The 24,904-nt window shown below is 38.8% G+C and overlaps 1 protein-coding gene across 1 annotated transcript in view; it reads left to right on the top strand.

The window, feature by feature from the left end:
• Positions 1-23,525, top strand: part of COG6 (component of oligomeric golgi complex 6) — a 62,709-nt gene extending 39,184 nt beyond the window's left edge. Inside the window, exons 14-19 of the mRNA XM_086620843.1 lie at positions 9,912-10,043; positions 10,582-10,749; positions 12,748-12,855; positions 14,354-14,407; positions 16,970-17,049; positions 21,017-23,525. Of these exons, the coding sequence (XP_086476969.1) occupies positions 9,912-10,043; positions 10,582-10,749; positions 12,748-12,855; positions 14,354-14,407; positions 16,970-17,049; positions 21,017-21,164 (690 nt within the window). The 3' untranslated portion in view covers positions 21,165-23,525. The remainder of the gene's footprint in view (positions 1-9,911; positions 10,044-10,581; positions 10,750-12,747; positions 12,856-14,353; positions 14,408-16,969; positions 17,050-21,016) is intronic.
• The last annotated feature ends 1,379 nt before the right edge of the window (positions 23,526-24,904 follow it).

Genomic DNA, 24,904 nt, shown 5'->3' with positions numbered 1-24,904 from the left:
ATGAATAATTAACTTTCTTGAAGTTATGAAGTATTTTTCAAGGTGGTAAGCTAAGTAAAAACAAAACTTGGGCTTTTTTTGTCTTTTTATAGAAATAGTTTTACCACGTGAACATTGCTGCTGTTAAAAGCAGAATATAGATTTGTTACACCAAACAACTGTACCTAAGCCAGAATCACTTTCCTGGTACCTTTTCGTAAAACATACAATGGACAGGGACAGTACGATTTTAAAAAAAAAAAAAAAAAAAAAAAAAGCTTAAAGCTTGCTGTGAGCATACACTAGCTGCATGTGAATTCCTCCGAACGTTTTATTTCCTAATACGTAAGCTGAAAGAAAATATCTGTGTACTTGTTCCTTTTATGAAGAGAAATCAGCAATAGACCTTAGCAGAAATATTTGACTGCTCTTTACTTGCAAAGAATGTGCAAACAAAGTAGTCCTTAAGGAAAGAAATTTTCTTGGCTTGAAACTGTAAGTCAGCTCTGTGTTCATCTCTGTTGTATTTAGCTCTGTCGTATTTATCCTGCTGGATCTTACATCTGCACTCAAACAGGATCCAGCATAATTTTTCTACTCACGTAACTCAAAATCTTTGTACTTTTGTTTTGGGTGATGGTTCAGTTTGGAGATGAGCAGAATTCAGAATGACGAGTGATAAAGGAATTGTGATCCCTCAGTTTGTAGCGTGTGTTCTTTGTATCCCCACTATGGGAAGGTTGTGTACTCCTCTTTGCCTTCTTAGTTCCTTGTCCCTCAGCCTGGATGTAACTGGCTCTAGACGCTGCCATGATTTTATAAAGGAGTCAAGTTTGGTTTTATTGATGGTAAATGAAGATAGTGATTGCACTGCCACTTTCAATGGCACTTTATTATGAATAACGAATGGCATACCAAGGACAACATGTAATGTAAAAATATTATAGTATTGCTCTTTCTCATAAACACGTTCTATACATTAAATCTGGAACACTGAAAATTTTACATTGCATATGTACCCTAGGAAGATCATTCCTCAGGATAAAATGGAGGTCAAAAGATTAAAGAGACTCCGAAGAGGAGTAGATACATGAGTAACAGAGGCATCTACTGTTATTTATTAGTCTCTGTCCTTCAGGAGTTAACGACGAGGTAACTCTATGGGTGAGAAGGCATCTTACAGTACTGATGTGTAGTTCTTGTGACTGAGAGTTTCAGACCTTTGAAGCACCTTACATTATTTGCCTTTGTAAGGGGACTACTGAATTGATAGACTATCTTATCTCCTCATGACTGAAATTAGTTTTACTTCACAAAAAATACAAAATTAATAGGCTGAATTACACTCAGAGAAACATCAGTTTCCATGAGATAAAGACTCTATTTTATCATAAATTTAATTCACCTGTTACTTAGTTTATTGTGTGTTAATATACAGATAAGCAGCTTTTATGCCTTTTCATATGTCTTTATTAAGTCAGTAATTAATGTCACAGTGCTTTTACGTTTTGAGGAATCTCAAGGTTGCTTTTTATCATCCTTTTTGTTAATGTGTGTTCAGACCAAAATTGTGTATATATATTAGTAAGATTCTCTTCATATCCCACCTTTTACCAGTTTTTGCTAACTATGTATGCACCCAAACTGCTTCCAGAATTTTTTTTTATTTTCAGAGGAGATTAAAGCTCTGGAATACAGACCCTTTGTGCTTACATATGTGGTTGCAAAGGCTTCATTGCTGCTCCTGTTATCCATAAAGAGAATACTCACTTGTAAAATGAGTAAATTACTTTTCACTTGGATAGTCTGGAAATCATGGTTCCTTATTTCCGCTTGTTTCACATCTTAAGGCATTGATAAGCCTGTTTCAAAGAATATCGACTGTCAGTTACTTTGATGAAGGTATGATTCTTAAGGCAATTTAAATAACTTTGGAAAGAGATTAGAATACAAATAGGGTGTTCTTAAATAAAAATATTTTTATTTCTATAAACTTAAATGCCTCTTTTGTTTAGAACATTAGAAAATGGTGAATATAGCCTGTGTGAGTTACATCATTGTAATTCCCTCAGTATCATCAGTTGTTGCTGATAATCTGAAAGTCGTAAGCAAGAAATTCTGAATGGAAATCAGTTCTACACTTGTTATTTAATTTAAAGAGAATGTAAGTGTTTTATTAATTGCTGTTTGTAGCTATGAAATTCCAGAAGACTTAGTCATAATTACCAGTGAATTTGTAACTTGACAGAAGTCTCTTTAGCCCTTGTGCTGTAGTGTGGTGAGGACTGTCTTGTTATGATATGCTTTTTTAATATTTGCAGTCTGTCTAGTAGTTGCTAGATGAGAATAGTATTTGAGCAAGTCTTTCTCTTAAGTATAGCTAGATGGGAACTTTTTTAGACAAAATAGGTTTCATTAAATGTGTTCATTCCTCAAGATCCCTTCCTTTGGATGTGGAGGAATGACAGGATGGTAGTTTGACTGTGGTGTCCTCATCACCACAGACAATTTAATTGCCTAGGTTATCGATTATGCTGAGTTGAGCGTTGCCTTCAAACTGTCTGGGGTTTAATTTCTGAAGTGTGATGGGAGACTGAGACTTTAGGCTGCTCTTTCTAGGACAAGAAAATAGCTTCCTCTTCACATCTGTTTTTGCGAAGAGTCCTATATTATGTAAGGAGTCACAAGCATGGAGCTGTATGGAAAATTAAAGGCAGTCTTAGATCAGGATTCTCCCTCTTGATTGTCCAGCCATTATTGTGTAAATGATACAGGGAAATCCCTGGTTACTTCAGAGTACTTACTGGCTTGCTCAAAAGCACTTTCCTGTGAACATTTTTTTTTCATTACATCAGAAAATCTCAAGCATCCTGCTTGTAATCTGAAAATAAGGTAGTCAGCAGTTCTCACAACTTCGGACTCTTCAGTCTGAGAAACCCTTTTAATGGTGTTCTCATTCACACTTCTCAGGTACCTCTTTACCGTCTGAAGTCTATGTAACAAATATCCAGCGTGCTGCTTGAAAGTAAGTCCATCGTTATCAAAGAAGGGCAATACACAATGGAGTCTTTTTGGCTCTGGTAGTCCTTGAAACCTGTCATAAAGCTTGGTAACAGTCATTGTAAAGCAACTTTGTTTTCAGGGTTTAAGATGCCGTTCACAGCTTTGAGATTCTCAAGTCGTGGTAGAGCTCAACACTGACATCATATAGAAGGTGATTGCCATTGCCACCCTTCTCTTGTGTCACTGAGAAGGTTCAGTGCATCAGCTTTTACTGCAAACATCGTCTCTCCTTTGCATTGTTGCATGGGCTCTTTCAGAGGCAGTGTTGGGCAGTCTTGCCAGTGCTTTCTAGCTCTGGTAACAATCGGTTTGTTCTGGTTGATGGTTCAACCAGAATGTTTTTTGGCCACTGTTAGTGTCCCTGTGCTGAAAAAAACTGCTTGAATTTGTTTCTTTTTAGCTTTCTCGGTCCCAGCCATGGATCTGGCAGCTGTGCTAGTAAAGCAATTGAGAAATATAGATTCAGTCCTTATGTATCCTTTTATGTTTCCTTTGACCCTGTGTGAATAAATCAGATGTTCAGAGATTTGGAATTCTGCTTGTGCAGATCCACTGTCTGGATCTAAGAGCAGCCTGGTACAGATTACCATTTTACAGATGATGATAAATCCAAGAGAAAATATTAAATAATTATTGGAAAAACAGAAACTGTCCCAATGAAACTGGAGGCAAGTTTCAAAGCACCTAATGCACTGGAGTGGATGGACTGCTCTTTCAGTTCTCTCATATTGAGAGAATTGTTACTCAAAATGGTGAGTCTGCTGGTGAGGCATTTTAACAAGCCTATGAGACCAACCTATGCCAGCATGTTTTATTGGACCAGCTAATAAATTTAGAAAGTGGGAATTTTCAAGCACACCTGTCCTTCCTCTGGCTTCAGTAGTACTCCAGAACAATTACTAAAGGAATGAATAATTACAAACATTGAATTAAATGGAATGAGAGTTATCATAAGGGTGCTAAAGAGAGATTATGCCAAACTAATCTGTCCTCTGCTGTCTGAGCTGTTAGGAGACTATTAGTAGAGTACCTCAAATCAATCTTTGGGATTGTTATTCCTTAATGCCGTTCTTTTTAGACTAGATGTATGCAATTTAAATGTTACGATCACATTGTATATTAGGTTTGTCAGTGGGAGATTGTTGTGGTTTAACCCCGGCTGGCAACGAAGCACTACACAGCCACTTGTTTTCCAACCCCTGGTCAGGTAGGGGAGAGAATCAGAAGGGTAAAAGTTAGAAAACTCATGGCTTAAGATAAAGACAGTTTAATAGGTAAAGCAAGAGCCGTGCACACAAGCAAAGTAAAACAAGGAATGAATTCACTGCTTCCCATTGGCAGGCTGATGTTCATCTCCAGGAAAGCAGGGCTTCATCACACGTAGTGGTTATTTGGGAAGACAAACACTATCACTCTAAATGTCCTCCCCTTCTTGCTTCTTCCCGCAGCTTTATACACTGAACATGATGTCATATGGTATGGAATACCCCTTTGGTCAGTTTGGGTCAGCTGTCCCAGCTGTGTCCCCTCCCAACTTCTTGTGCACCCCCAGCCTACTTGCTGGTGGGGTGGGATGAGAAGAAGAAAAGGGCTTGACTCTGTGCAAGCACTGCTCAGCAATAGCAAAAATATCTCTGCATTGTCAACACTTTTTTCAGCACAAATCCAAAATATAGCCCCATACTAGCTACTAGGAAGAAAGTTAACTCTATCCCAGCCAAAACCAGCACAGAGAGATTTATTAAAACATTTGTTGTGGTTTAGCCCAGCAGACAGCTGAGCTACCATGAGGTTGCTCGTTCACTCCTCCCCCTTGTTGAGGGGAAGAGGAGAAAAATGGCCCGAGGGTTGAGATAAGGAACAGGGAGGGATCACCCACCAACCACGGCCCTGGCCGAAACAGGCTCAGCTTGGGGACAAATCAATTTAATTTGTTCATGGTTCATTCAGAGAGGATAACAAGAAACAAAGCCAGATCTGAAAAACACCTTCCCTCCGCCCCTCCCTTCTTCCCAGCTCTACCTCCTCCCCCAGCAGTGCAGGGGGATGGGGAATGGGGGGGTGCTGCAGGTCAGTTCATACATGTTGTTTTGGCCACTCCTTCCTTAAAGGAGGAGGACTCCTTATGCTCTTTTTCTCTGCTCCAGTGGATCCCCTCCTCAAAGGACAGTCCACAGACTTCTCCAACATGAGTCCTTCCTGCAGGATGCAAGCCTTACCCATCAGATTGATCCAGCGCGGGCTTCTCCCCCAAAGAGTCACGGCTTCTTAGGGAGCTGACGCCCGCTTTGGCATGGGGTTCTCCACGGGCTTCAGATGTCTCTCTGCCTTGTCATCAGTCTCCAACAGCTCATGGAGACCATTCTCTGACTTCCTTCAGACACAGGCATCTCTGCTCCCACGTGGGATTCTCTACGGGCTGCGGGTGGATCTCTGCTCCATCGTTAATCTCCATGGGCTGCAGGGGATTCTCAGCTCCAGCACACCTCCTCCTGCTCCATCTTCACTGAACTGGTGTCTGTGTGACTATTTATCTCAGGTCTCAGTCCTCCCTCTGCTGCACCTCTGCTGGGCCCAACCAGCCCAACCTCAGCAGTCCCAGCAGGAAAACTGCCCAGCGGGTGCCCCGGGAGTGCGGCACTTCAGGGCTTTCCAAGCCGTGCTGCTGTGGCCATCTCCAGTTGGGTGGCAGTGGCCCAGCGCGGGCAGTCACCCGTCCAGGAAGGCAGGAGGGCCAGTCCACCCCCCCTCTTCAGTGCAGGTCCCACATGGCTCTGATTCTTTTGTCCCCTTCTTAAATAGGGCATTGGCAGAGGTGCTGATCGGCTCAGCCCTGGCCGGAGGGGATGGTGGGGCCCAAGCTGCCCAGAGGCTGATCCAACAGGTTTTGGAGCCGGGGAAGCTTCTCTCAGCTCCTTATAGGGGCCATCTCTGCAGCCCCTCCCCTGCTACCGAAACCCCATCACGTAAACCCAGCACAGCATTGCATGAGAATAACTGTAAACTTCTCCCTCATAATTTGGTTCCTGTCAGAATGAAACCTATCAGGTTTCTGGGAAACCAGATATGGGACAGATGAAATGAGGCTGGTTGATGTGGTCTGAATGCTGTTCCAATCTGGATGTGAAAAAAACAAAGTTAGTTAGCAAGAATTTTTGTGTCTTTTCTTTCAGTACCAACTTGATAGCTGAAAAGAAAAGCATGCCATTAGGCATTCTACTGTGGAACCTGTGGAGATCTCTGTAGGATCCTTATAGGACTCAAAAGAGCTTAGGACGGCTTCTCTGAATCTTCACTTGTAGACATACACTCGAGTTTCTTAGACTGCTGCTGTTTCGCTATGGTGAAAATTGTTTCAATTTGTAGAATGAACTTCTGTAGTTGACACTAACCCGTTGTAACTGACAGGATAAAATCTCCAGATACCTTTTTACAAGGTTTCATGTCTGTAGTGCTTTATCTCCATCCTCTGTCAGTGTGGTTTCCAAAAAGACTATTAAAAGCTGATTAGGCCCTTCAAAAAGCCACCAGCCTTTTGTTTGTCACTCTGAGCAGTACTTTCTCTGAGGAGTTCTGTGGTTTAAATTACCATCTTGTTTTATTTAATACTAGTGTCACAGAATTGCAGAATGGATGAGATCAGCAAGAACCTCTGGAGATCATCTTGCAATCGCAGAACAATTGCAAGTTCAACCATCTTGCACGGTTTCAGCTACAGCAGGTTGCCCAGGACTGGTTCCAGTTGAGTTTTGAATGTCTCCAAGGATGGAGATGCCACAACCTCACTGTAGAACTGTCTCCAGTGTTTGACCAACCTCACAGTAAAAAATTGTTTTCCTCTGTTTCAATCCGTGCCCATTGCCTCTTGGCCTGTTGCTGGACACCACTGAGAAGAGTCTGTCTCCCTCTTTATCCCTCCCATAAGGTGTTTATACACATTGATAACGTCCCCCCTGAGCCTTCTCTTCTCTGGGCTGAACACAGCCTCTCCTTGTGTAGGAAATACTCCAGTCCATGAACTTTGTGGCCCTTAATAGAATTAGCTATATTTCGTAGGAGCAAAAATTGCGCATACTTTTTTTCCATTTAACCTTGATAAACAAGAAGGGGAAACAATTAACATATATGTGCTCTCGTCTTGATTGTTGATACTCCCTTTTCTTTTTCCTGTATTTTCCTTTGCTGTTTGTTAAATCCTTCAAGACATCCTTTGAGCTACTTGTTCTCGTAGACAGGGAAGCCTGCTCTGGATTGTGTGTTTGGAGGAACATTACTGGCTTAGTAATTACTCCTCACTGATTGATATGCAGAACTTTAAATGAAGATACAACCTTTTATACTAAACCTCATGTACAACTTCTAGTGTCCATTGTAATTTTAGGAGAATTCATTTCCTTATTAATTCTGAAAAAAACTCCACTCTACATTAATGTGCAAAAGGTTAGAATTTCCAAAATAAATATAGCACTGCTTTAATTTTCCTTCCACTTACTGATAATTTTGCCTGTGTTGCAATAGTCAGGAGTTTTAGGCTGACCCAAATAGAATCTAATGATCTAGACCTTTTTTCCGTGCCATGTTTTTTTCTACCATAATGTTGTTCCTTGTTCCCACCTAGAAGACAGTGGACTTTAAGAGAACAGATTAAATGAAAGATTAAGCTAATTTAGAAGCTTCTGACCATCAGCCACTTCAAGAGACAAAAATTCTGTGCAAAGAAGCCTGAAATTATCATTGCCATGATCTATGTGTATGTTGGAAGTGAAAACCCCATCAAACTCTGCTCTCAAATTAATGCCAAAATATCCCTGAACACGGTCCAGTTCAGGTCTGAGAACAGTGTGTTCACGGCACAATCAATACCCCTAATAATAAGAACAAGAATAAACAAGAAGAATGTCACTCGGTGCTGTAAATTTCAGTAAACTTTACTGCTAATCAGCACTGAGTAAGTGCCTCTCTCTGAATTACTTCGTATTCATTTTATACCTTCAAGACTGCTTAGGCTGAACAACTGTTCTCTGAACCTGTTAGATTTAGTTTTCCATTAGTTCCTTGAATTCAGTATACTGTCTCATGGAAAGGGAGAATAGAGGAACACTTCGTATTCAGAAGGATGCAAAAAAGGATGCGGGGACATGCACAGTATCTCAGATGTTTCGAAACACGCACAGTGTGAAAACTGGGCCTGGCTCCAAAGAGAGACGGTTGTTTCGTCTTCCTCTGGTGGCACGTTCAGTACGTGCAGGTTCATTTCCAGGAGGCTCTGAAATGATCCACTCTGAAAATGTCTGTTACACTCTCCTTGGTTTCTCTGGCCATCAGTCAAAACACAGAGCTCTTCTAGCTGCTAAAAAGAACAACTAACTGTGTCCCAGCTGAAACCAGGACACAGCCTCTGCCCCTTTCATTACTTTTTTTCTTCCTTGAAGATTGACATGTACATTATTATGCTACATAATAATACTACAATTATCAGTAGTTCTCATTTGGGATGGTATGGAGTGTGTTGCGTGTGGCTCGTGGGTCCATCCAAAGCTGTCTTCTTTTCTTGTCGAGCCGGAGCCCGAAGAGTGATGCAGAAGTGCGCGCTGCTGTCCCGTCTTGCACCCACACACCTTCAGCAAGACGCACAGACCAGTTCCAGGCCAGGCCAGTTTTCGTTCCCTCTCCCTGCATCCTACTGGGAGGAGATCATGCCTTGGAGCGTTCACTGATTCTGTATTGCTGGGAGGTCTCCTGACTCCCATGCGACCCAGCCAGATCCGTGTTTGCCCCTGGGTAGCCAGGTGACAGGAGGGCAGGAAGAGAGTTGTCGGCAGGAGGAAAGGAGGGCAGCAGCCCAGGTTGTAGGGAGGGTCTGGAGGCTGCAGGAAGCCAGTTTGAGGCAACATTGGAGACAAGAAGATGCCACTACGTGTGGAGTGAAGCCTAGGGAATGTGAGCTGGGAGAGATGTGCTAGGTTTTATGTTATAGAAACATTTTACGAAGCACTTGGTGGGTATTTGCCTGTTATAGAAACATTTTACGAAGCACTTGGTGGGTATTTGCCTGTTACAAAGAAGGGATAAAGTATGCGAGCCTGTGTTAAAAATAGCATAGAATTTCAGTCCATTTCAGGTGCTCCAGCTTTTCATAATTTGACTCTGAAAGTGTGTGCTTTCTGTAAGATTTACAAATTTTTATTCTTTCTGGGTTTTTTTTAACTGTCTGTGATTCCTACTTCTTATCTTTGAGGTGGGCGTGCATTCCGGTTCTCGGAGTATCGCTGCGGTTTATGTAGGTGTACTTGAGTTAGTTTGTACACTGTTCATTTGTGTACTGGTAATTTAAGGTTAAAACGTGCTGGGGGTTAAGACTATTGCATCTGTGACTGCAGCTGTCATACTCAGCATGACAAGGGCTGTGCAGCCTTGTCAAGATGACTTCATTCAGCTGTTGCAGTATGGCCATGGCCCTAATATCCAAGATTCTGGAGTGTTTACAAGAGGTCCTGCTCAAAGTGAACTCAGTTGTGGCAACAACGTGACTATTCTTTGGCACCTAATCTAGGAAATTTTTTTTTTTTACTACCAAAAATGGTCATATTTGGGTTTTTCTAGATCTCTAGATTATAAAATAGGCATAGTCTGAGTGAAAGGAGAAATTCAGTCTTGCCTGTTTGTCCCTGAATGAGATGGTTATTAATAATTGCAGGCAATTATTATCTGAAACCTAGTAGATTTGTCCAGTGTCAAATTAAAGTTCTTCTCTGAGTGGCTACATGTAATTTTATTATTAGCTCATTGCATTTTTGTTAACAGATTGGATGATGTTTTCTGTAAATGAGATTAAAAAACCCCCACGAACAGATAATCTTGTTCTTCAGGTTGAACTCCCCCCTCCTGATCTTGGCCCAAGCTCTGCACTGAATCAGACACTTAACTTGCTACGGGAGGTTCTGTCATCTCACGACTCATCTGTTGTTCCACTGGATGCCCGTCAAGCTGACTTTGTGCAGGTATAAGAGTGTTTGACTGCTCTGAAGAGGAGGGAAAAAAAAACCTGTGTGTAAGTTAGTCTTGGTTCACCAAAGATGGATGAAACAGTAATCTTCTTTGTTGGGTCCCATTTGAGAGCTTTCTACCAAACCCAAGTTTGTAATGTGAATAAGATGGTGACTAACAAAGTGGATAATTACAGTACAGTATGGAGTGCTACTCTTAACACAGTATCTAAATTCTGTTATCCAATTACTACTCCATTAAGTAAATACACCCTCAAGATTGCACAATTACCAATTATCTAATCTGGGTTACTCTTCCTCCTGCTAGGTTAGAATCTCTTCTTCTCAGGTTTTTATACTTTTTCCATCACTATGGTAGCTGATCACCTGCTGACAAATCCAGTAGAAAACTGCTTTCACAGTTGGAAACTCTCATTTCTCTTTGTTCTGCTTTGGGGAATAAATACATCATAGAGACAGAATGAGCTTAGAAGCCTCATGTGACATGATTTCCTCCCTCCCCTCTGTCTTTTCTGTGTGTTTTCTATTTTAGGTTCTGTCTTGTGTGCTAGATCCATTGTTACAGATGTGTACGGTGTCTGCTAGTAATTTGGCTACAGCTGATATGGCAACCTTCATGGTAAATTCACTTTATATGATGAAGACTACGTTGGCTCTCTTTGAATTCACTGACAAACGTCTAGAAATGTTACAGTTTCAGGTAAGCTTTAACAGCCCCAAAAGAAAATGAACTTTAAATTACTGATTTTTTGCAGACTATACGTGGTGATGTGAACGTATTTATCTTTGATAATGTTAGTTTTGGGTCAATTCTAAATCAAGGAAATGGGATAAGAGGAGTTCTTATCAGACACCATAAGCAAATAGCAGGTATCAGAGCTTATGGTACACAGCGTCATTTATTTTAAACAGAAAAAGAAAATGATTAGCAGATTTGGTTTGGTTTAGTTGCAGATAAACCTATATCAGTGAACGTTTTCATTATCCTACTCATTCTAATACTTATCTGCAAACTGTGTGAGAAGAAGCAAATGAAAGTTGAAAGCTCAAAGAGTCAAATGGCTGACTATATCCCATCATACAGTTAATATTAGATCATCTTGTTTATACTAGAATATAGTATAGTTGAAGTTACTGCTTCAGGGCTCCTTTCTGCCTTTCTTTTGTTAATTATTTGGTTTCACCTGACGTGCCAGGATAGTAGTTCCTAAGTGGTACCATTTTGAAATGGAAATGTAGTTTATAATAAACCATTGACTTGGGGAAACTTAAGCACTGCCCATTTATAGTTTTGGTACATGAACATCTCTGCAATGTATCTCAGGAGAGATATTGGAGCTGGGGGGCTTGGAAAAAAGGCACAACTTCTTATTTGAAGGTGTCAGTAAAGACTGGCTGTGAGCCATTTTTTGCTTTCTACTCCTAATTAGAATTTCTAGCACCTTTTAACTCTGAAACAAACAAACAGACAACCCCACCAAACTGTCTGGGGCATTTCTAATTTACATTATCAGAGTTTCTTCTTCACAGTAAATGTTGCAATTGATTTATTCTTCAAATAAGCAGTAGAACTGAAGGTTATGCATTTAATACCATTTACTTTCTTCAAACGTTTTACAAATACAGGAACAGACTGAAAAAATATCTTTAAGATTATCCATAAGTAGGTTATTAAAGTGGAGTTAGAATGACATATTTAATAAGAGAAGTATTTTTCATAGAAAAAAAGAACTCTCTAAGACAGTTAAAATCTCCAAATGGAAATATTAAGATTTCCCTCATGATTTAAAAAGAAAAGTGCATTTTTCTGAACAATTTTAGGAAGTGAAAAGGTGAACTCTTAAAATATCAGACATGGAAGACTTACATTTTGCTAGAATTTGATGTATTATAAATTTTTGCTTTTCTTTAGGTTTGAAAGAAAAATAAAAGGAATCAACTAGTTATCTGTAAAAATGAAGTAATAATGCATATATACCCAAATATCTTTCCAGGACTACTCAAACTGAAAAACGATTGCTGCTGCTGTGACTGGATTTATTGGTTAGGTTTCTCTGCGAAGTGAAGATTATGCTAAGAATGTAGAATACGTTTATGACTTTTTTCATATGAAGATAATTAAAGCAAAATTGATAGCTGTAGATTCATTGTCTATTGTTCTTTCAGTTAACTTTTTTCAAATACACGTTTATCACTATTGAATTTAAAAGCATTACTGATTATGATTTAGTTTCGGTTTTATTTTCCTTGTGAAAGACTCTTTCTCTTGTTTATTATAAAACTGCCATGCTATTGTCAATATTTTCAATAAGATTTGTATTATTTTTATCACATATTTTCGAAGAACTATAGCAAAATAAAGTTATATAGCAATTTTTAAGATTAGAGTTTTGGTATTCTTAACTTTTGGTGCTGTTGAATTTACAAATCCAAAAAAAAAATAGGTTATTCTGTTAGTCAGACATGAAAGAATTATCGATATTTTTATTACTGGCTCCTTATAATATGGAAGATGTAAATGGATAAAATAATTATGCTGTATGTCTTTGTGGTTTTTCCTTGTTTGTTGATCACTTGCCTTTTCTTCTTACTTGTTTTTTTTCTTCTTATTTGTGTTTCTAGACCTTTTAACCCCAGAGCTTGTTCTATTTAATATTCTCATGCATATTTTATAAATACCTTATGCTTAAAATTTCAGATTGAAGCTCATTTAGATACACTCATAAATGAACAAGCTTCCTACGTTTTAACAAAAGCCGGTCTAAGTTACATATATAACTCCGTGCAGCAACACAAGCCGGAACAGGTAAGATCATGTAATGTACATGTTGAGGAGGTACTGCATACCTACCAACTAGAAGAATTTTAGCACTAATGTTTTTGCAAATTAAGCCTCCTCTGAAAGCAAAACCTCAGTAATCTGTTGATTTTCTCATGGGACCAGGACTATTAGGCACTTTGCAAGTACAGAGTTCCCCTACACTGTATATATTCAGCAAGCCTAGCAGGTTTGGTGTGCAACAGTCCTTCTGTGCAACTTATCTGGGTACCATCAGCAGGCTCCGTACACCACAGACATCCTGTACCTTCTCAGAATAACTGTGTAGGTAGCTTAATACACCTCAGAAAGCGTCGGGGTCAAGCTGGCTCTGAAACACAACTACAGAGTATGTATTCTAGTTGCATGACGTCTAGAACGTACTGGACCTACAGTGCATGCAGCATTCAGGTTTCTTCCATTGCGCGCCATGCACAGAGTGCGTACCCTGCGTGCCTTAGACAATTACTGCTTTTTTCTTCTGTGGAGAAAATGGCAGATGAGTTTGATAGTAATTTGAAATAATTTCTTCTTTTGTCCTTGTTCATATTCTAGTTATTCTAGCACCAAGGCAGTGAGATTCTAAAAGTGAAAACTTAGAGGGAGCTGAAAACTGGAATTCAGAGCTCATGCTCTTCCCTTCTTGTGAACCACAGTTGTTATGTGATAGGTGTTAATACAGCCCCTCTTCCCTTCAGCTGTGCCTATGTCCTTTTGTGGTCTTTTGTGAAGGCGAAGAACAGTGTTTTCTGGGGAAAGCAGAATACTGTTGGAGAGCTTTGTGTTGTTTCTTCAGCTAATAATTTTGCATAAAGTGCCCTGACTCAACAGATTTTTATTTATAAAGAAGAATAAATAAATGTATAAATAATCTGATTAATAACTCAGCATGATTTCCTATTCATAAGCCAACCAATTTCAAATAGACCGGGGTAGATTGTTTAATGGAATGTAGCAATTTTCATTTGTATCTGTCCAGCTGCCTGTCTTCAGAGGTGATGTTGTCACAGGAGTTGCTAGGGATTTAGGCAGCGTGTGTACATTCTAATGCCATACCAGCACAGAATATTTGCCAGGAAGCAGACTTGAATTCTGCATAGTCTGAGAACAGATGAATAGAGCTAAGTTGTCCTCTGTAACTCTGGAACACCAAGGAGATGTGGCCAGTGTGCAGTTCAGTTTTTAGCCTAGACCTTGTGGAAGGCTTTTTTGGGGTTTTATGATTTAATGGTGAAGAAGGAAGAGAAGGAGTTGAAAGGACATATTAGAAACTCAGTATTCTGAGTTTTTAATTCAAGAGAGCAGTAGAATACAAATGAACTGTTACAGCATTTCAGTATTGATATGGTGATTCAGTGATTTAAGATCCTGCAGCAGGACCAAAAAATTTAGTACTGAACTGACTGTAGAATTTATTATTTCCTACCCTTTTCCATATGCTAGTATGACCTTTTTTTACACCCTCTCTTTGACTACTGACTCTTAGGGTCCTCTTTCAAATTTGCCAAGTATGGATTCCGTGTCCCTGAAGGTTGCGATGGTAAGTATTTTACAATTCCGTATTATGGTGGTGATGCTGTGACATGGGAAAGAATGCTGTTAATTATGTGGTGTAGTAGATATTCATCTAACCAGTGATACTCTTTAAGAATAGCTAAATTACATATCTGGTAATACTTTCTTCATTTGTAATAATTTGATCACTTGGAGTAATAAATACATAAATTATTTGTGAACAGTTAGTTAATTTCTAAGCCTTGAGAAACAGAACTTAGAAGAATGTTACCCCATGAGTCTTCTTATATTGCTAAAAGCAAATACTTAGCTCTAATTAGTTTTAATCACGAAAGGTGGGGGTTTTTTTTGCCTGTATGCTTTGAAATACAGGTTCTGCTGTCGTTTATAATTTTGGTCCTAAGGCTTTCTTTTTATGCAAATAGTTCAGCTAAACTCAGAAGTTAGGTGCTGGGCATATGTCACAGTTATATTTTTTTAAGTTGAAAACTACAATACATTTTCAAACAAATTATCAGCCAATATTTTTTCTGGGAGTGTGTGAAGGCTATTTTGCATAGAGATAACAATATCACAGTTCAGCAGACAACAATATATGATCTGTCACTCTTCTTGCTTAGCCAAGTTTAGCTTTATTCCAAAAGTTTAATTAAGGCCCACTCATCCAGCGGTACATGTATACCCCCACAAAAAAAAAGAGCTTTTTAAAAGAAATGTTTTTAAAAAAAGGTCTTTTAAAAATTGTGTGTTGAATCCCTCCTAGTTGTGTCAGTGAAGCCTGTTTTCCTCTCTTCGAGTTTTAAACCAGTGATTCCCAAGCTGGTTCGATGGACAGAGCTCTGGCACAGATCACTCAGTGGTTTGCTCAGATCAGCGTGCATTCTTACCAACATTTATAAATTTTGCACTTAGAATATCTTCTGTTTATCATGGTCTTGTAGACCAACGAGGGATTTAAAGACTGCAGCTTGGGGGCCATCAACTCTCTTATCTATAGCGGTACATAATTCATTTGAATAGTTAGAGAAGAATCCAACTGTTTTATTTTCTTCATTACTTTGTTTAATGTCTGCTTGTGTGAACACACTTTAACTAGAATGGAACCCGGTATGTTGAAATCAAACCCAGATAAATCCCATCTATCAGCTTAATCTATTGGCTTCCCAGGATTTAAACCATGTGGAGGGATTACTTGCAGACAGCCCAACTTAACCTGAACGTTTTCCAGGTCCCAGACTGTTAAGTTGTTCGTATACAGCTTTTCAGAGTGACCTGTTCAGTGTTTGATGGCACTCCTGATGAGAATTTTCCCTCCTACTATGTAATCAGAATTTTCCTTAGTGTAGTATGTGTCCAGTGTTCCTCATGTTTTCACCTGTGAGAAGAACAGGCTCCATCTTCTCTATAGTCACCCATTTGATCATAGATTCATAGAATGGTTTGGGTTGAAAGGGACCTTTAAAGGTCATCTAGTCCAACCTCCCTGTCATGGGGAGAGACACCTTTCACTAGATCAGATTGCTTAAAGCCTTATCCAGCCTTACCTCGGACACTTCCAGGAATGGGGCATCCACAACTTCTCTGATAAGTAGTTGAAGACAACAGTGATGTTCTTTATTAATGTTTTCCTCTCCAAACTGCTAGAATCAAAGCACCACAATTTTTTTTTCCTGTATTATGTGGGGAAGGAGAAGTAGGTCTAGAAGCAGTTCGAGGAACCTGAACTAGGTCCCTTGCTCTTGTTTTTCCCAACGTAAGTGCTTGTTAGGTCATTAAGCAATGACTTCCTGCCAAAAAATAAAAGAAACACGTGAAAAGAAATATGTAAAAAGAAACATGCAACATATCTAGCTTGGACAGACTAGATTTCTGTGTGGAGGCTACTGTATTACCTCTACTCCAAATAGAATCATAGAATGGTTTGGGTTGGAAGTGACCTCAAGGATCATCTAGTTCCAACCCCCCTGCCACGGGCAGGGAAACCCTCCACTACACCAGGTTGCTCAAAGCATCATCCAACCTGGCTTTGAACACTTCCAGGGATGGGACATCCACAACTTCTCTAGGCAACCCGTTCCAGTGCCTCACCACCCTTGGAGTGAAGAATTTCTTCCTTATATCTAATCTAAATCTCCCCTCTTTCAGTTTAAAGTCATGACCCCTTGTCTTATCACTACATGCCCTTGTAAAAAGTCCTTCTCCGACGGGTGAGATGAGACTGGGTCTCATCTTCAGAGGTGAGTGTATACATGCACGAGCTGCATAGGAAACTTAAATATCTAATTATGGAAGCTATATGCTCATTATTTGCCCCTCCATTGCCCCAGAGTCAGAAACTTAAAATTTTGGTGACAGGGATGCTGAAGTTAGACATTTGGTTTGGGCTGTCAAGTTCTACCTTAAACATTTGTATAGTATGTTAGGCTCTATATTAAATATACAAAAAAGATAATTTTTTATCAAATAATGAGGTGCCATTTTAATGTAATCATTTTTCAGAGATCTGTGTTTTTACCTATTTTCATCTAACAGCAAGTTTTTAGTATGTTGATCTCATATTCTCTTTTTCCACCACCCCCCCCGCCAGGCTCAGTTTGATCGTTATCTGTCTGCTCCAGATAGTCTGTTAATGTCCCAGCTGAATTTCCTTCTGAGTGCCACTGTGAAGTAAGTACCTTACCTTTGAATTTCTATTATGCCTGCATAATGATCAGAAAGATGAATTTGATTAGGTTTTAGTGGATCATGATGAGAATGCAAGTTATCAGCTGTGATCATATTTGCATTGTCCTTCAGGTCACAATTCGGTTTTGTTCAGGCTCTCTTCTTTTTGAATAAGCAGTGAGGAATATGTAATTCTGTAACTTTCTGAAGTAGTTACTATTGATTTAATGGACACCATCAAAATGAATTACATTCATAAATTTTGGATGTGTTCCTCTGTGTCGGCAGTTTTTTGTCAACCTAGTTTTAGATTGTTTTAGAACTATTTTGTAGGCATTCCAAAGACAGGTGAAATATGTAGTTCTCCACTCAAGATTTCTTTTATCCCCGCTGCTCTGTCAAGTGTAGAGTTTTCAACTTTGTTGTCTTCTGCTGTAGAGTATTGGCATTCTGTCTCATTGAATATTGTGCTGAGATTACTTTATTTTTCACCTAATACGTTTTCTTTTTAGTGATTTCTTCTTTGAAGTATGGAAGCAAGAACTTTACTATTTATCTCTTCTCTTGTTTTTTGAATGTAACTGAACCCTAAGGCTAGGGAAAGTGCCACGAATTTCTTTCCAATTAAATGTGAACCATAGGAGGACATTTTGTAATACTTAAACTCAGAGAATTACATGCTGCACTGATCAAAAACTTTTCTTGACATTATTTTTCATGCTTTTGTGAAGAATGCAGGTTACAGAATATACCAGAAATTAAGACTTCAGGTTTTATATAATGTGGAGTCTCATTACTAGTATCTGTCCTCAGTGGGATTTTATTACAGCATCTTGCAATTAAAAAATTACTAATGACAAGGGAAAAATATTTGTTGTTGGAAATTTATTAGAATAGGATAGTTCAGTTGGAAGAGACATACAAAGATCAGCTAGTCCAACTGCCAGATTCTCCTGCTGTATGGCTCAGGTTCTTCCTTATCCAAAGATAGAATCATAGAATCATAGAATGGTTAGGGCTGGAAGGGACCTTCAAAGGTCATCTAGTCCAACCCCCCTGCAAGGAACAGGGATATCTCCAACTAGATCAGCTTGCTCAGGGCCTCGTCCAACCTGGCCTTGAACATCTCCAGGGATGGAGCATCCACCACCTCTCTGGGCAACCTGTTCCAGTGTTCTACAACTCTCATGGTAAAAAATTTTTTCCTAATATCCAATCTGAATCTACCTCCCTCTATTTTAAAACCATTACCCCTTGTCCTATCACAACAGGCCCTCCTGAACAGCCTCTCCCCATTTCAGTTTCCAGTTTCATGCCATATACCTGGTGCATGGGTGATGTTGGTGCTTTTCACTGCTCGAGTTACCGTTCCCACAGCTCAGCTGGCAGAGCTGACCCTGTTGTGAGAGAGCTGTTCTGCTCCAGTACAGATCAAACAGGGTGGCTTGAACAGTAATGTCACTGAAGCAGTGCAAATTCCGCTTCTAGCTGTCAAGCTATTAAACCTGTATTTTAGCTCTTCATATTTTTTTTTAATGTAGGTCTAGTTAAAAATCATAATAACAGTAAATGTATTTTGAAAACCTCAATTTTTCACTGCTAACACAGAAGCAATTTTTCAGAAGTAGACTTTATGCTACCATAAAGACTCAAACACAGTGAAATGACTTTGACTTAATCATTTCTTCTGTCAGATGAACCAAGATAAACTGGTCACATATGCGCTCTTAGCCTTATCCCATTGATAAGCTTTTTAAACCTCTCTTAGCACATTTTAAGCCGAATTCATGTTGTCTTGCTACAGTGGGCAGCTGAGAGGTGAGCCTGTGTGAGGATGATTGCTATAGCTGCTGCAGCTCAGCTAACATGCAGGAGTTTATTGACCTTCTATAACTCAACACTATAGGTCAGGTTCTGCTCTGAATTAAAAAAAAAAAAAAAAAAGTCTGTTAACCCCTTAGCCTTCAAACATGTAGCTTTAAACACAAGCAATCCTTCTGAAGTTAAGATACCTATTTACAAGATGCATGCCTATAGAATCAGGGTCTTAATAGTCAGCGTTTTTTGTAGCAAACGAGCCTATAAAATTCAAGTTTCTCAAAATTCAAGCAAAATATTTAATCAGTACTATAGTTTTAATTTCTGGCTATAGTAGTTGAAATTTTCACGTTAATTTTGCAGACATTGGATGTCAGTTTTGAAGACGTCTTCCTTGAAATCACGTAATTGTGATCCACTGTTCCAGTGATTGAGGTGGAACCCAGGAGTTCTGTGGTTCTCAAAATCAGACCACATGCTTTTGATAAGGGACCAGCATATTACATACTCACTGGCAGTATCATTTAAGCTTTACAGTTGTGAGGAACATTTCTTCCAACATTTGCCAGTGCATGCTCTTGTCTTTCAAAGACTATTGCTCATTTAAGAAGTTTTAAGCTATTGATTTGTGTGTTGTTGGTCTCGAAAAGCTCTTTTCATTTGTGTTGGATCACAGAAACCGAATGCTGGAATTACTATTTTTAGAAAGTGCTGCCATTTGTGTTAGTGATAAAATGTATCATGTTGTTATGGCAACTGGAATCCTAATGTACTGATTAATGACACTGACATTATGTGATGGAAAGATTCATTTGATGCTGTTCAATCCTCTGGAATATGTTAATGAACTTTTTCTTTTAATTTAGTATTATTTGATGCAATACAGTTAATTTTATACAAATTCTGTGTGCAATACTTTATTAAAAGGTTGTCATGTTAGAGTAGCTTAGTGATCCTGAACTGTGTTCACAGACAATTGTTTTACCTGAACACTTTGAATATATTTCCCATATCATAGTGTTCCTAAATTTGCTATTATAAGACCAGTCTGGTTTTCAGGTGTTCTAATAATCTAGTGATACTGGCAGTTGATCCTGAGTATTGAAAAACTGGATACTTTTCATCAGAATAGAACGCAGGTTATATCTCTTAATCTTCTTTCTCATAGCTTCCGTTTCTTAATATTTCCTGCAAAGATGAAGTTCTATGCACTTAGTCTTTGAGATTTCTTTAACTTGTCAGTTCCCAACTGCTGATAAATTCAGCCCTGATTTTAGTGGACGCAGTTTTGGTGTCTTTATTCCTTTTCTGAGTATTATAGCAGAGCTCAGTCTGCATTCATGGTTACCTTGATTTCCTCAGTTTCTCCTGATGTTCCACTTGCATAGATTTGGCTGTAAAGTAGTTGTAACTACTATTTCTGATAGATAAAAATGCAGGGACAACTGTAAACACATCACCATGATTAGCGTAAATGATTCAAGGGGCAATGTAACATAAAAATATTAGTTTCTCTTAAGAAAACATTAAGCTTTCCGGTTACATTTAGCACCCAATCTCTGTGCATTGTTACTCGTTTAGATGCAGAAAAATAACAGGATACAGACTTTATAGCATTGTTGGTAAAAGGGCTGTAGGTCGTTTTAAATCTCTGACTGCTATCACTTTCAGCTCTTCCTTTTTGAATGATTATGGAATCAGGTGCTGTCGAGATAAAGCAAATATAATATATTTGCTGGTAGATCAAAAAAATGTGTGTATTTACAGAGGCCAGCGAGAAGCCACAGGAGGTAGAAGGTAGATCACTAAGATTATCAGTCTTTTAAAAGTTGCAGGGAAGTGCAGATGTAAAATTAATGTATGCAACTTAAATCCTTCTACTATTTTCTTCATGATTGCAGAAATAAAGAAGCTAGTTGGTTGGTTATCAGGATCATATATGTGGGTTTATCTGTGTACGGTACAAAGAGATGAAGAAGCCTTCTTTTGTTTTAAAACTTCAAGTCATTTTCACAGTTGAAGTAAAGGGGCTTTTTAATGTCATCAGCACTGATTTTTAATGTGGGTTTTTAGTGTATATCTTTAATTCCTTGTATGTCGGACAGTAATATTCCCTATGATTTGAAAATTATGTTTTTGTTTTCTTTTTCAGAGAGCAGATAATAAAACAGTCGACAGAACTGGTCTGCAGAGCTTACAGTGAGTTATATGCAGCTGTGATGGATCCTTCAAATGAGTACAAGGATCCAGAAACCATACTGCACAGATCTCCTCATCAAGTTCAGGCACTGCTTTCATAGTCTTGCTTCCCCCGGGTTTATCAGAATCCATAATGCTGTATTATTTGCATCGAGTTTTTCCTGTTTTGAATTTTGATGTGTAACTGTATGGTTCAAATATGTAGGAATGCAGTTTTGTTTAATCTGCTTGGCAGAAGTCTAGTCTTTCTTGTGTCTTTAAATACCTTCTATAGGCCAGAAAATAGAATATAGATTAAAAATTATTTTAATGTATTCCTCTAATGGAAATGGACCTTGACAATATGCAATCTCTTTGAAAAAAGGAGTAAAGGAGAAAGAAGCTTTTTCCTTGCTGTACATAATCCTTTCAACTACAGATTGAACCAGTGTCTCTTACGACCTTGACGATATTTTTATTTGTTCTTTTCCCTTTCTTTCATTCTTTTTCTCAGCCTATCATTAGTAAATGCTGATAACTGTAATTTTAATACAGCTTATATACTTTGAATGTCTCAAGTCCATCACTTTTACAGCTCATAAATAATTTCAGAATATCTGATGCTGTTTTTCAAATCCTGTTGATTAAGTCTTTGGGGCAAAATTTGTGTATTTTTTTTGAATCCGTTATCATTGTTGCTAGTTCTGGTATTTTCTGAAAGAAAAAGAAATATTTGAACTACATGCATGTACATAACCTGAAAATAATGCTTTAAATTATTTGTATAATTTTGTTTTACTGAAGGATTTTGGTTTAGTGCAATCATTTTGTAGGAATCCTTATATCAGTTGAAACTTGCAGATTGCTTAAGGCTGGGACCGATAACAATGTAGGTTAGGAAAATGCTTTGCACAGCAGTATGTATCCTTCACATGTTTGTGATTTTTGTTTTGCCTTTTTTTTAAGTAAAAAAAATAAAAATCCATCTGCTCTAGTACAAGCATTTATTCAGTTAATAATCCACCAAGGTATTTTCATGGTTTATGTGTCTGCAGTGGTGCTCCTGAAAATTACGGTTAAATTCACCTGCGACTGCCACAGGTTGTCCTGGGAATAATGTGGGGCAGCTGAAGTGTGTAGTTGTTCTAGGCTGATGCGTAGAAAACCATGAGTGAAGGTTTCATTTCTTTACTCCTTCGGTGCAAAGCTAAGCGTGCTCTGTGTAGAAATCCTTGTTATATAAAAAGTTATGATTTAGAGGACCTTTGCTTCCAGTAAAAGAGGAAAATAGATAAGTAGGACATTTGTTTTCTGTTGGGCCTTCTGAAAATTCTCTACAAATTCCTTAAACATATTCTTCTTTTAGGAAAGCCTTGTTAAAGAGAAACCTTCAAGAAACAAAAAGTTAGTGAAAAGAATTTAGGGTGGTTAGGGGTTAGATTTTTTGTTTGTTTGTTTTTAAGGATAATTTAAGTTAACCGTTTTGTTGGAAGCATTTAACGTTTTTTTTCCCCCTTCTTTGTTGTTGTATGGATGCCATAGAGTTACTACAGTTGCCAGAGTTTGCACTCATTAGATGTGGCTTATATATATGCATCAAGGGGGAGATGAGCAGCCATTCGTACTGAATAACTAAGGTATTTTATTTTTATCAATAATAATATTCTCCATATAATAGATATACTTAGTGACAGCCAAGTCCGCAGTTTAGTGTATGCTTGCAAAAGAGCAAGAAATAGGGAAGAGCAGCAGCAATACATTCTAGTCTCTCGGAAAACTCATTGCAAAAGATACATGTAGTGTGCTCAGAATTCAGCTTCCTTGGTAGTACTACAATAAAGCAATAGCTCCTTTTCCAAATGGGCATAATTTGTTGGTATAATAGAAAAAGATTTGAAAGTGTCAGTGTCCCTGGAGTTCTTGAATCGAGCGTAAGTTCTTCTGTACATGTGAATGTTAGATTTGTTCTGTTTAAAAACTCCAGACCTGGAGACAAAAAATTCTAGAAGCTTGGAAAAGCTCTAATGGAAAATTATGCTCTTTTACCAAGTAAGGCACTTTAAATTACTCAGATTTTGCATTACCATAGTATAGATTCAGAAGGCTCTTCATTGTTGTTTAATAATGTTAATAGTGCTTAATATGCCTATAATTATTATCTAATATGCGAAAATTACATCAGTTGTGAAAGGATTGTAAATTAGCTTGTTATTAGATTTAACATACTCATACGAGTGAACTTTTTTCTGAAATTACACTCAACCTCAGTCTCCAATAATCAGTCAGTAGTTTGCATGAGGATTAGTAAGAAGTTGCTTCCTATATTTGAGTCCATGTAGAGATTAATCCATGATTTTATCTCCTCTTAATAAAAATGCGAAAGCTATAAAAGTTGTAACTTATAAAAATTGAAGTCAATCACTAATTTCAGTCTGTGCAATTAAAGTAAATGACAAAGGGTCACAAATGAGAAAGACCGTCAATAAAAGCATTTGATTTACTGACTTCTGTCTTCCGTGGTGTTCTTTCCTCTTGCTTGCCTTCCTAAAAGGAAGAAGAAAAGGGTGATTAAATTTTGACCTGCCTTTTCTAGCTTGGCATTTCTGACCCTTTTACTTCACAAATTCCTGGGATTCCCACACCAGGAACCATGAAGCTGCAGTCCTTTAATTGCTCAGTTAGATGGGTGACCATCTAAGCGTTGCGGTGAACGGCATCGTTCCGGCTGTCAGTACCAGATCCGTGTCCAGACCAGTTGCTGTGGGTCTCACTTGAGCGTCACGGTGCCAGAAGAGACGCTCACCTGGCTGGGCTGAGTTAGTCAGCACTTCTGCTGTCGGTCCTTAAACACTTCACATGGAGGGGCATGCCTTCAAAGAGTGAGTTCATTTTTCCATGCTGGACAGCAATATTCTTGGGAAAACTGGGTAAAGGGAGTTGTTTGAGTACTGCCTATAGTGGGCAGTGCTCTGGGCATTTGACACTGACAACCCAGTTCTGAGAACAGAAGCATAAAAGGCCTCTTTTTGCATCATCGTCTGATGCAAAGAGCGCTTTTGTGAGAAGCGGGAGAGCTGGATTCTGAGCCAGAGGAGTTTGGAATTGACATCTCCCGCCTTCCTGGAGAGCAGCCAAACCCTTGGCTGATGTGTAGCATGAGATGGGGCAGCTCTGTTTTTTCTCTTCTGAATTTAGCAGCTGTGCATAAATCAATGCAAAATATGAGAGGCATGAGATGGAATAAGCAAGGAGGAGTTTGTCCCTGTGGCACGTATGAGAGGGCTCTCCTGAGGACTCCAAGGTCTAGATCTTCCTCCAGTTGTTACATAGGGACCTTGTCTTTGACCTCCAATATATGAGACCCTGAAACAAAATTGGGATCCCAGGACTTTATCACCCACAGAATATCGGGCAAACGGCAAGCTACAGAGTTGAGTCTGAGTTGGACTCAGAGTGGTTCATCCTCACTGGTGACAGTGCCTCTGTTTTCAATCCTGTGTGTACAATTTTCTCCTCCCCTCTTTATAAATACACAGACCACTATGGAAATAAAATAAAAAAGTTATTTTAATTAGAGCAAGCACATGGCAGCGCGGCCACAGTGATCTTTTGTTTTCTAATACAGGAAAAGAGAAACGAGGTTCGGAAAGGTGATAATACATTTGTTTTCCAGCATTTCGGAGTGCTCCTCCCTGTTCTCCGAGATTTATGACTCTAGTCCTGCGTTTTGTCTGTTAATAGACTCAGCTGTAATTATTTTTGCTGAAGTTTTTGAAATATGTGTTGGAGGAAAATACTTTCAAAACTGCTAAACTTTTCCATTCAGTTAAAAAACTCTAGCTGTTCTTTGATCCCTTTGCTT

Source organism: Tauraco erythrolophus, chromosome 1 (genome assembly GCF_009769465.1).
Source record: "Tauraco erythrolophus isolate bTauEry1 chromosome 1, bTauEry1.pri, whole genome shotgun sequence".
In the NCBI taxonomy this organism is placed as follows: domain Eukaryota; kingdom Metazoa; phylum Chordata; class Aves; order Musophagiformes; family Musophagidae; genus Tauraco; species Tauraco erythrolophus.
The sequence above is the reverse complement of the archived record's forward strand: the minus strand, read 5'-3'. Positions and strand labels throughout refer to the sequence as shown.